At 31.3% G+C, this 13,930-nt stretch overlaps 1 protein-coding gene across 2 annotated transcripts in view; it reads right to left on the reverse strand.

The window, feature by feature from the left end:
• PMCA (plasma membrane calcium-transporting ATPase 3) overlaps positions 1 to 13,930 on the reverse strand; it is a 1,183,542-nt gene that overhangs the window by 65,177 nt on the left and 1,104,435 nt on the right. Inside the window, exon 24 of one of the 2 annotated variants that reach the window (XM_090387938.1) lies at positions 10,001 to 10,069. The exons of the other annotated variant lie outside the window; for it this stretch is intronic. Coding sequence (XP_090244064.1) covers positions 10,001 to 10,069 — 69 coding nt within the window. The remainder of the gene's footprint in view (positions 1 to 10,000; positions 10,070 to 13,930) is intronic. 2 annotated transcript variants of the gene reach the window in all.

Below are 13,930 nucleotides of genomic sequence, written 5' to 3' on the forward strand. Positions count from 1 at the left end.
TTTACTATTCCAACAACCATGTTTTATCATTCATTACAGAGCTGCAAATGAGTATGTATGTTCTCTCAGACATACTGAGTAAGTAAGCTGTGTAGACTTGTTATCCTCATTTATTCACTTTGCAATAACAGGTGATATGAGGTCTCCCCAGTTAGCCTTAAAGGTATAAATTTTTGTTTACATCAAGGGAAAAAGTCATCGATTCTCATTATGGATTACCTTCTTTTGGCCTGCACTGTGCTTGACACTGCAGATTTTCCAATTGTCAGTCACTGATTACAGAACTTAGACACATTGCATGAATAGACATATCATCTTTGCTTTGCACTTAGGAATTCTCCACTACTCTGAGTGTAAAACGCTCTCACAGCACTAATAATGTGCTTTTTTTTGCAGATACCTCTTGTTAACCAATGATATCACTTACTTTTTTCCCAACTAAAGCATTAATGTTAACACAAGCTATGCAGTTTTGTTTATAGTGGAGCTATTTCCCATACATTACTAAATAAGGTTTTTAGTAATTCTGTTCAGATTCAAAGAGGTATCTGCATATTTGGTTGTCTCATTCTCTAATCTTTTGGTAGGGCATTGTATATTATATTCACTGTTAATCTTCCAATGATATTTAATCATTAGTGATTTCAAGCGATCAAAGTTATAATACAGGAATCCCTCACCAACTACGGGGCTAAGTTCCTAAAAAGCACTGCATTTGGTAAGACTAATAATAGGGTGGTTAAAGGAAAACAATAATTATGCTAATAAAATATGCAAAAAAAGCACAGCAAATTTCATTCCATTTATACAACATAAAAATAATATGGCTGCCAGTGAAGTAAAAAAAAAAAAAAAACACGATGACAGCAAAGTGAGATGGAATCAGATAGACATACATACATTCACTTTTGATGTTTATTAAATGTTTAGAGGATATAATAAAGAGTAAAATAAATGCTAATTTGCATTAATGTATAACAAGCATGGAAATTTTCAGGGTTTTATGAAAAAAAGTTCAAAATATGCCCAGAAAAAAAGTAAATATTGTCAGAAACAAAAAAAAAAAAAATAATCTACACAGAAGAGGAGACACGTCCATTCACAACACACTATACGTATATCAGTGGTCAGCAAAAGGCGGATCATCAATGATTTTTAATGGACTGCAAGAGCGATCTATATTTAAGTCAATAATTTGGCATAATGTAATTATTTGGGCTTTGTATTTTTGTAAGTGCCCTTAATTTGACTTGTAACATTTAAAAAAAAAATCAATCAAACATTATATCAAAAATGCCTTTCTGTGATCTACAATTAAAAGAAATAAAGTTACTTGACAAACTTATTAATTTTTGACAAAAAGCAATCTGGACCATGATACATTACATTTTTACTAATACAGAATTCTACAGAGAATTGTTTCTCAACTACATTAATACAGAATATGTGATGAGTTATATATTTTCCAATACAGGGCATAAAGAAAATTAACTGGTGACCCTAGTATATGTGGTACCGAAGAGTGTGTCACTGAGAGGACAGAATGCAAACAAATCTGTTCCCTCTACAGCTAGGGTGTCAAATTGGCGACCTGCGACAAAATTTTTGTGGCCTGTGATGCCCAAAAATAAAATGTTAAAGTAAACAATTAAAAAGTACCTATTTATAATTCTAGAATATAAGGATTAAAAAACCTCTGTAATAAATATAAAAATAATCATTTTAATTGATAATAATTTAAAAAAAAAGGACTGGATCGATGGAGCCTTGATTAGAAAGAACTAAAAATATAAATAGTAATTTCAAATGAATGAAAATTGAAATTATTATCTTTAAATAACATTGTAACTTTTTAGTTTATTTCTTTAAAAATAAAAGAGTTACATTTTATTTTTTAAAATATTTTTTAAATGGAGAAATCTTAATCTAAATTTCTTTTACATTTAAACTAATATTACAATGTTGCAAATGCAGCATTTTTTATAATTTTATCGAAAAGATACTTTCATTCGTACTAGTTTCTTTGTCGGGATCTATTGTGTTTTGTGCATTGTGTTTGCTATCTATAATTTAACAAATACCTAAGTAATCGTTTTTTTTAATTTTATAATTTTAATTTAAACTATAGAATTTATATAGAAAATGTCGCTTTCAACACCAGTCAAGAAAATAAAAATTGAAAACGAGGGAAGAAAATTCCAAGAAAAGTGGGAGTTGAACTATTTTTGTATGGAAGTGAACAATAAAATTACATGCTTAATTTGTAAGGAAAATATTAGCATTGCTAAAAAATACAACATTAAGCGGCATTATAACTCTAATCATAAGGAACAATATTCGGACTTCGAAGGAAAAATAAGAGAAGAAAAATTAAAAACAATGAAGAAAACACTTCATAGCTAACAACAAGTATTTACAAAATTCATGAAAAGTAATGAATCAGTAGTAAGAGCAAGTTACGAAATAAGCTATTTGTTAGCAAAACATTCAAAATCATTCATTAATTAAAGAATGTATGATAAAAGCAGCTGAAGTCATCTGTCCTGAAAAAGTGCAATCATTTCGCGATATTTCATTATCAAGAAATACAGTGGTAGAGAGAATTGGCAAAATGGCAGATAACATCAGTTCACAACTACAGGATATATATACAGAAGTCTTGTTCTTTTCAATTGCGACTGATGAAAGTACAGATATACAAGATGTTGCTCAAGTTGCTGTATTTTTTCGTGGTTGCGATATTAACATGAGGATCACCGAAGAATTGTTGGAAGTTATCCCTCTTCTTGGAACTACGACTGGCGAAGATATTTTTGCTGCTGTGTGGAGCATTTTAGAAAAGTGTAAGCTTCCACTTGACAGACTTGTGTCCGTAACAACCAATGGTGCTAAATCAATGACAGGTGAAAATCGAGGATTTGTGTCAAAACTGATTAGAAAATTACATGCTGAGTATCCAGATAAACCAAAAACCATGACTGTCCACTGCCTTATTCATCAAGTTTTAAACACAGTATTCTGTGTTTAAAAATATTAAAAATGGACGATGTATTGAAAACAGTAACAAAAACAATCAACTTTATTCGAGCGAAAGCTCAACCATCGGCAATTTACTTCTCTTCTTAAAGATTTAGAATCTGAGTTTGACGATCTTCCTTATTATACAAAAGTTCGATGGTTATCATGCCACAACGTTTTAAAGAGATATTATATGCTTTTGGAGGAAATAAGTTTTTCTTGAAATGAAAAATGAAAATGTATCAGTTATAAAAAATCCTTTGTGGATTAAGGATTTGGCATTTTTAATTGATATTACAAGCCACCTCAATAATCTTAATATTTCATTGCAAGGTAAAAATAAGTTAATAACGAACATGTACGACGCAATAGCAAGTTTTGTACAAAAACTAACGTTGTTTAAAAATCATTTAAAAAAAGATGTTTTGACCCATTTTCCTACTTGTGAGCAGTTAAAAACAAAATCAAAATTGCTCTTTCTCACAATATTGTGACAAAATTGAGGAAATCAAAAATGAATTCGATAAGCGTTTTAATGATTTTAAAGAGTTAGAAGATATGTTTTCTCTTTTTGTTGGACCTTTTTCATTTGAAATCGAAAAAGCTCCCACTTTGATTCAACTGGAATTAATTTATTTCCAAAATCATTCATTTTTTAAAGACAAATGTTGAGAAGCAGGAATTCCAAAAATATATTCTTACTTAGGTGAAAAATACCTGGAAATTAAAAAGTTTGCTGTGCAAATTATGTGCTACTTTGGGAGTACATACTTATGCAAGCAATTATTTTCATGTATGAAATTAAATAAAACGGCATATAGATCGAGACTGACAGATAAACATCTTTCCGACATACTGAAAATTGTATGTTCCCAGTCTTTGACTCCTGATGTTGAAAAACTAGTAGGGGGTAAACGCTGGCAGGTTTCCGGGAAAACAAATTAATTATTTTCATAAATATATTGAATATTTAATTTTTAAATAAAAATAATAATATAACAATTATATATACTAAAACCAAAGGAGCGCAAGGCAGCCAAAGTAACACACTTCTATTAGTTACAATTTATTAGGAAACGCTTCGGTAATTGTTATTGTTACAAAATCCATCTTCAGTCTTTGTAGCAATTTCCGAAACGTTTCCTAATAAATTGTAACTAATAGAGGTGTGTTACTTTGGCTGCCTTGCGCTCCTTTGGTTACCAGTTCATCAACAGCCACTTTACTCTCATTTCTTCACTACACATACTAACTTCTAAATTACTTGTATTCTGTAGATCTGAATAAAAATTTAAATGTTAATTACATATGAGTTTTAATTATCCTGATTATGCTACTGAATCCTGAATCAATATATAATATTTAAGAAAATTTTATGCGGCCCGCGAAAATCATACCATCACACAAAATGGCCCGTGACAGAAATGAGTTTGACACACCTGCTCTAACAGCATGCACTGGAAAGAGGGATTTATTGAGGGTGCAATCCTCTAGGCTGCATGGAACTCTGGAACTAGGGCTCTTGTGACCTATTTTAGGGCCTCTAAAAGTACGTGTACTGGTGTCCCAAATCTTGCACAGCTTGTAAATTTTGATATACAAATATAAAACTGTATTATCTCAAATCTGCAGTAGTTGAGGAATTCCTGTATATCACAATGTGGAGATTTTCTATCACAGTGTGAAAATGGCTACCAGTGGAGACAATTTTATAATATTCACTATTATAAAATTATTAATTATATCTTGGATATATTAATATGGCTGTTTTTTTTTAATTATTTGGTTTTATCTGTTTATCTGCCTCATTTTGACCAATTTGTAAGTGGAAACACACCTGGATTAAAACTAAGCAAAATTCTATTAATAAAAACAATAGTTTTTAATAAACTGGTGTAACTTTTTTTTTTTAAATATACTAGTAATAAACATTGATTCCTATTGTAAAATAGGCATAAATATCAGACAAACATATAATGCAGCCTGAAGATATTCAATACACTTTATCTGAATTTTTTTTATGTAAAAGAACAGCTTTTACATAAAAAAAATTATGTAAAATTATGTACTGCTAGATCAAAGGTTATATTTATCAAAGTATTTTTTTTTTTTTTCCCTCGTTAGTTGTTGGTGCATCAGCTTCTATGGCCATAATGCACCTCCCAAAGTTTTTTTTGCATTTTACTGTGATCCAAGCCCAGGGCGGGAATCGAACCCACGACCTTTGAGTTGCCAGGCAGGCACTTTACCTACCTGGCTAGCCGGGTCGGCTATCAAAGTAGTGCAGTGAAAGTTCCAGGATTACATTTCAATGCCTGCATTGAAATAACTTTAAAATTTTATGCAGTTCTGTCTTGGGGACATTCTGATACAGAGAATTACTTTTGGCCTTCTCTTTAGCTGTTGCCTCTAATGTGGATATGAGCTCAAGTCATGAAGGCCAAAAGTTGGTCTCTGTCATTAGAGGAATCAGAGTGTTCCAATGACAGAAAGTGAACAGGAGTATGCATACAGTTTACAAATTATTTAAATGCTTGAATTAAAATATCATCATTCAACCTTTATAATTCTGCTGTGAAGAGCAAATGTAACCCAGTATACTAAGGGTTTAAAGATTTTTGGAAGTTTTTCTTCCATGGCTGCTCACTTAGACTCAAAGCAATACACTATTAACTGATTGCATAAGTTTGCTAATAGAGACCACTTGTCATCTGAGGAGAGACCAATAATTCCTAAAATTCCAGCTGTCGCAATGGTGTCTTGAGTTTTAAATAAACAGTGGATTCACTATTTATTTAATAACTAATACTGTGGACAAAAAACTGCATCACCTTAAAAAAAGTAACATTTGTGGTGAAATGTATAAGATATTATTTGATTATAGTCATTAACCCCAGGGGCTCACATCTGGTGAGTATGGGCTTGGCACACCCAGGGTCCTGAGCTGGATATCATCATTCTTCTATTTCTTGGTGATTCTTCTCTCTCTCTCTCTCTCTCTCTCTCTCTCAGGGTAACTTGGAAATTTTTTTTTTTTGGCTGGTGCAGCATAAGCTTCAGGCTTCTTTGCACTATATGGCTAATAATAATAATAATAATAATTTTGTTTGTTGCAAAGCAAAGGGTTTGCATCAGCCGTTTCTATAAATGCGTTGGAAGGGTATGCACACTCATCAGTATCCTGTTTTGCAGAGGTGCTATTAAAGTGTGAAACTGGTGATGTGAAGAGAAGACCTGGATCAGGCTGTAAGAGAATGACTACGCCTTCCCAAGATTGATATTTGAAATGGCTATGCCTTAGCAATCTCCATGCTAGTGCTCCTGATCTAAAACTGGACTTTGAGATGGCCTCTGGTGTTGAAACAAGTGCATGAACTATCCAAAGATGGCTTTCGGAATGTGGTCTGCATGCTTATGCGACTTGCTTGGGCTAAAACGCATGTTTCATGGACAAAAGAGCAATGGGACACCGCCACCTTTTCTGATGAATCGAAATTCAACCTGCATGGCTTGAATGGGAAGCAATATGTCAGAAGACGAAAATCAGAGGCATACCATCCTGACTGCATAACACCAACTATAAAGTTCCCCGCCAGTCAGATGGCCTGGGGATGCATAACAAGCAAAGGGATGGGGCAAATTAAGTTTATTAATGGAACGGTGAAGGAAGAAACCTACACTGCTATCTTGGAGGAGTGCCTGAAAGCCGTTATTAGGGATCACCACAGAGATGTCCAAAACTGCATTTTTCAACAGGACTCGGCACCTTGCAACATAGCAAAATTGGTAAATTTCATGCTATTTAGATTTAATGATGAGTTTTCTTCTTGTCTCAGAAGGCTTAAAACATACACCAAGGTTTTCTTTCATTTTCCGCCCTTAAGATGCAGTCATACCTCAAAAATGCTGTCATTACAGTGTTGGACTGGCCCAGCGACAGTCAGATTTGAATCCTATTGAGAATTGCTGGTACATAATGTAGTCTAAAATTGCTCAGAAGAAGGCAACAAGTAAGATTCAGCTGCAGGAGAGTATTTTAAGGGTGTGGTACCATGAAATTGGGCAACCGTATATCCAGAAGTTGACTAACTCTATGCCAAATCATTGCAAGGCTGTAACTGCAGCTCGAGGAGGAACAACAAAATATTGAGGACTTATTTTGCTGATTTACTATTACGTTAACTTGTCATTTCAGTTTGTACATGCAAATGCAATAAAATGTATGTTTGGTTGTCATGATTGCCATTTGCACGATTTCTCATATTTCCATTAATTACACATTTTACCCTTTGGGAAGATATTTATGGCAATTAGGTATACCAGGTGGAATCTTTTTATTGGATTTCATTCACAGAGATATATATCCCATCTAACAAATGCATTTAGAACATTTCTGCAACCCACAATGCAGTGCAAAACACACTATTTGAAAAATTCACAAGTGATGCAGTTTTTTTGTCTGCCACTGTACATGCCTTTTTGGTGATGCTATTTCTATAAAACAATATTGTCAATTTATATTGTTAATTTATAAAACAATACTATCAACTGACTCATGGATAATGGTGTTTTCTCTAATGTAAGCATAAGCCAAAGTTTTACAGGCTGAAAGTGGTCTCTATCACTGGAGGAGACCAAAGTTTCCCCAAGAGAGCATCTGATATAGAAATACCTATGATTTTCAAATTATTTCAAGTCATATTTTTATATTGTAAAATTAAATTTTATAATGATTACGTAAATTCTTTTTAATATTTCCTTATTAAAGCTCATTAACTTTTGTGTTCCTAAGCTCCATACAATGGTAATGAAGTACAATGAATTCATAGATAGATAGAGAGAAAGATTTGATGAGAAAATAATTTCGAAAATCAGTTCATTTTAAAACGGAGATAAATACATTATTACTAATACTGATCAATAAGTAAACATCCTGAAACTTATATGAAGTAATTCTTAATTTACATTGATGCAAAGTTTATCATTACCTTTTATAATGCGATAATAAACTTTGTAATAAAATCTGAAGTATTCATATACCTCAATTATACAGGAGTATATTGACACAGTGAATTAAGAAACTAAAGCAGATGTCTAATTCATTTCCTGAAATCTTTATCAACATACTGAAATAAATAATATTTAAAGTACTCACTAAAGCACAAAACAAGACCAGACAAAATGAGTACAAAGAAAGAAATGATTTTTTTTTTTTTTTTTTTTTTTTTTTTGTGTCTGTTATGTCTATTACAATTTTACTATGTTAAAGTATTAATCAGTATCTTAGTTAAAAGCTTTTCATAGTTAGGTCTTAAAGTACTGTCTATTTTCTCATAATTAATTTATAGTGAAAGCTTAATTCGTCCAGTACTCACCTCTTAATCTGTATTTATAACTTTTTGAAGTCCATAAGAAGATAAAAGTAAAAGCTTTAAAAATTACATTGTTGTTGTTGTTGTTGTTATTTGGTTTTTAGGAGCATTAGCAACTAAGGCCATATTGCTCCGGGGATATGCAGTGGTCATTCCCTGACCTTTCTGCATCCTCCATATTTGGTGGCTCACAGGCTCGAACCCCGGTCTAATCAAGAAGCGTGTGCTACGCACTGCTGCTCCTGCCCACCTGGCTACGGAGGCGCCAAAAATTACATTAATAATTAAGATGTGCATACTTCTTATGCTCAGAGGAAGAAGTGCATCCTTCTTTTTCCTCCAGTCATCATCCATAAATCACTATGTAAACGAAAAGAAACTAAAACCATTGGGTTAATCATAAGATAATTATCAGTATCTTAGTGCAATTTCTTGTATCAATAAGAGTTATTTATAAAGAGTATTAATAAAGGGTAATGAGCCATCTAACAAAAACTAAAATACCTGTTTTAGTTTTTAATTCCCAGAAATGTGTTAATACATTCCTGTATAGCTGCAGTATTCTAGTGCATTAATAAACTTTGTGCCAAACATAATGAGAGTTACAATGTGCGCCTGCTAAAATTTATACAGTGCAGCACACTGCTTTTCACTTTCAACTGCTAACACATATTGTCCTTGTGTTTTATGATAAACTATACAATCTGGATGCACTAATTTTACTAATATTGTATCTGCTTTTGAATAAATAAACAACATATATAAATGTGTTACTGATATGACAATGAAAATGCAATAAAACCAGCTCAGATTTTAAGAAGTTCACTGTACTTCATATTTTCACATTAAAATAAAACAGTTCTACATATATCACTGACTCAGAGACAAGAAACTTTATATATATATATTTTTTAATGTTCTGATTTCCATTTCATTCAATACTTCCTTGTACACCCCAAGCTCTATGTTTGGTTTTAAAGAAATTTGCACTCATTCAGTACACACACTTTTTTTCCTTTTTTTTTTTAATAGCAGCAATGAAAATAGAGACTTCATCTTAATTTCAAATATAGAAATTGAAGTTCAAATGTAAATTTTAGGCACTACATATTATTTTTGTTGCTCGTTATCTAAGTACTGCTTTACTGAAGATTAATATACAAACATTTGGGATGCAATTGTTTATGTAATATTTCATAAAAGCCAATGTACAATGTTTATGCTGTTCCTTGTAAAATATTGAATGGTATATATTTTTAGTATTCATTCATTTAAAAATGCAGTACTGATAATTATAATGCAAAAATGTAGTTTGGATACACTATGAAAGGACATTATTATTTTTTATTAACTAATTTTTAAGCATGCTTTTTTAATAATCAGTTTATAACAACCCCCATTTAGAAGTACATATATAATTTTTAAATATTCTAAAACAACCCTTATTTCTTCCTGATTATTTTATATGCAATTAATAAAAATAAAATTCCTGAATACCTAAACAGATAGTCTCACAGTTCCTAAACCATTATCATGCAAATTTCTAGTGCCCAAGTCATGTTACCCCAACATCTGAAATCAATAATAAAAATGGGAAAAAATTGGCTTACAGCTTCGTCCGTGGCTGCCTTGCTGTAGGGAACGGGGATCAAGCGATCCTGCAATTCTCCTCCAATCACCTTAAGAGATAGTGATGAGATGACAGCAGTCAAGTTGATAAGTTCTTGTTTAATTTCTTGGGTATTTTACATCATATACTTTATACAGTACAAGGATCTTCTAACAAGGGGTCACATATACAGACTACCAACAAATTTGTACACTTCCTCTCTATTTACAATACATATTCTTTCAGAAGGACATAAAGACTAGAATGAAGTCAAACTAATGATAAAGGAAAGCTTTGTTCGTTGTGTGTAACGTAACCAGCAGCCACAACACAGGGAGAGGAGTAAAAAAATTAAAAGGAGTGAAGCATTGAATTCATGCATTACATGCAGAGCAGCATGCTTAGTATTGCTTTGTGAGGACAATCAGCATTTCTAAAGTTGAACCTCTTTTATATATATATATATATATATATATATATTGAGATACATAAAAAAATGCTACAGTTTCAGCTAAATAATGCCCATAGCATCTCATATAACCTGTAGCTATGGGTGGGAATAAAAGGATGAGTTCATATTTTCTAAAGAATAACTAAGTCAGCAATAATTGTATAATCAAGGTATGCTTGTTGGAGGAGAACACTGTACAAATGTGATATCTAACAGGGCCATGTAAACATGCAGAAAAATAGAATGAATTTGCTAAAACATCCACCAACTGGGTAAAGAAGGCATGCATGGTATAAAACCAACAATTGAAACTAGTATTCCACTGATACTAAAATTTATTGGTTCCTTATACATTCCATTCAAACCAAACATTGAAATCTGGGATACAGATGAAGACAGGTCACATGTATGAAAATTAACCACATTTAACAACAATTTAGGAGGCACTCATGAACTTCTGTAATAAATACATTACCTGAGTAACTCTTATTTTCTTTGGCCATACCCTCAAAGTGTTCAGCTTTACAAAGTTCTCAATAATACTTATTATAACAGTATAATATAGATGAGAGATGAATTTGCGTACTTAAGTACTGAGCTAGTTTTTCTAATTATAAATACAAGGTGTTTGTCTATTTTTTTTAACAATTTATACAAAAACAGTTTTACTCGTGTATATATGCTAGCCATTAACAATGGCTAGTTAAACAGTGCATACACTTTAGAAAAAACTTTTAATTACAAGTGTTCACCATTCATTCACCCCATTCCCTTTTTGTATCAGTGGAATACTACTTTCTGGTCACAGTGCAAAAAGCAAGAGTAGGAGTGATATGGTGTTGGGTAACTGAGGGCAACAAGTGCATTCACATAGCACTGTGTCCTGAGGTCAGAGGAAGACAAGATTGAGAAGGCAAGTCCTCTGACTCTCACTAGCTGCTGGACATGAGGGCCATCCATAAAGTATGTACAAGTAGTAAGGAATGTCCAGAAAGCTCAGTTTCAGAACAGTAGAAGGAATGGGAATATATCACAGTGTGTTCCTAGCCATAAGGACAACTCGTAAAAAATACTGAAATATCTGTGACCTCATAATAGTGAAAGCCATCAGAAAATGAATACATGTAAAAAATTCAACAATGATTCTAAATGAGCTGGAAAGCCCAACTCTGCTTTTCATATATGGGAAATGTGTACTTTCTATACAGTGATAACAAAAATCTTCCATTCATATAATCTATCTTCACTTATCTATCTATTATCTATATATCTATCTATCTGTCTATCTATCTATCTATTTATTTATCTATGTATGTATATATGCGTGTGTGTGTGTGTGTGTGTGTGTGTGTGTGTGTGTGTGTGTGTGTGTGTGTGTGTGTGTGTGTGTGTGTGTGTGTTACTATAAAAATAATGCTACTAATTTCAATAAAGGAAAAAAATGTTTCTCACATGGAACAGCTATATTTTAAAATTATTCTTGTAAAATATCACCAATTCTAAATTATCTTTTAGTGTAAGATAAAATACAGAAACAAACATCGTTATATTATGATAACTAACAGTTAATCTAGAAGGCAACTGATCTAATATTCAGTTATGAAAGTCAATTAACTTTCATAATGTAACATACTACCATATTCTAGGATTTTTTTCCTCTAAACATCAAAATGATATCTAAACAGTAACTATAACTAAGCTACTACAATATAAATTAACACATAACACTAGAGATTTACAACTTTCAGTTGTTAAGACTGACAAAATTTTTTCATGATATATATATAAACTTAAACACAATTTTTTTTTTAAATGAGATGATATTTGATGAGAAATTAAATAAGGAAAAACTTATAAATAAATGCAAGGGGGAATAGAATAAAAAAAAAATGGTAATTTTCAACCGTAAAAACATGTACAAAAATATAATAATCCAATATTGTGAAATAGCAATGCCATATACAATAATAATACAGTAATCCAGATCTTTCAGATTTTATAAAGTCAAACTGAATTAACTTCAGAAAGCATTAAACTTATTGTCTATAACACTAATTTACTCTCACATTAACTCCATCTATCGTTTAGTTGATATTAAAGAAGTGAAATATATTATATAAAATACTAATATTTTATATTTTATAATTAATATACTATTTATATTAATATATGGAAATAATGAATTCCACAGTGACAGCAAAGGAATTGAATGTAATAATATCAGTAACTATTATAGTATTAATTAAATTTCAAGTACAATGAAATATTAAATAATATATGTAATAGGATTTTTAAGAATTATTACAATATTCTCATGGTTTTATCACCAATAAAATGATATAGTATTAATATACATAAAATATAACTAAATATAGTACACTGCGAAAATCTAAATAATCAAGGCAAACCAGTAAGTTCAATTTTTAAACAAAAGGATTCCAAATTAAAAATCAAACAAATGAATATATATACATTTTTTGACAATCATGAAAACAGCAAAGTATAAAACAGTAGAGTAAAAAAGGATAATTAAGATGGAAAAAAATTAATTCAGATTAAATTTCCAAAAAAAAAAAAAAAAAAAAAAGTGACAAGCACAATTATTAAAAGAGAATTCAGTTAGGAAAGTGTATGAAATGCTATGATCATTTCGATTTTAAAACTCATGATGCACAGAACAGTAATAAAGGCAAACGATTAGATGATCAAATGATTTTTGTTATGCAGCTTAATAACAGAATATATATGTACCTTTACTAGGAAACTGTAACAAATATTTAACTCAAGGCAGTAAAAAACAAGACAAAAAAACAATCAGAAAAGAATTATTTATAATCATAAAATTGAAAAATGGAAGCATAGTTAATGTTCCAATCTATTCTTAAGGCTGACCTGCCTTCTTAGTCTTACTGACTAAGATGTTGGGAAAAAAAAAAAAAAAACTACTTTTTAGTCAATAACATACTAGGAAAATAAATTAATAAATACTGTTATATATTTTCAAAAAACAAGCCCTCTTGGAAACCGAGAGGAAAAAAAAAAGTCTTGAATCAAGAAAAATTCCTGGTTTCTAAAAGAATGAAATTCTAAGCGTATAATGTGTGTGTGTGTGTGTGTGTGTGTGTGTGTAGGGGGGGGGGTTAATAAACAGGGATACATTATTACCAGCTATACAACCTGCTCACAGTATACAACAAAATTATTGCATGAATTGTGTGTGTATGTTTGCATGTGTGTGAATTGTGTGTGTATGTTTGCATGTGTGTGTGTGTGCACATGTGCTAACGTGCATCTGTGTTTATGCTCATCCCTTCATATTCAACATACAGTTAAAAAAGCCAATATTTTTTTTATCATCATATTTTTAAAATATCTGTATACTGGCATTTAAAAATTATAAGAGAACAAGAATTAAATATATGTTTTAAAAAAGCAAGCATTCTGAATGATACAGGATTCATTAATTCATTTATATTTCGA

The sequence above is a fragment of the Mastigoproctus giganteus genome, chromosome 13 (genome assembly GCF_048544385.1).
Source record: "Mastigoproctus giganteus isolate SK-2022 chromosome 13, ASM4854438v1, whole genome shotgun sequence".
NCBI classification, from domain to species: Eukaryota; Metazoa; Arthropoda; class Arachnida; order Uropygi; family Thelyphonidae; genus Mastigoproctus; species Mastigoproctus giganteus.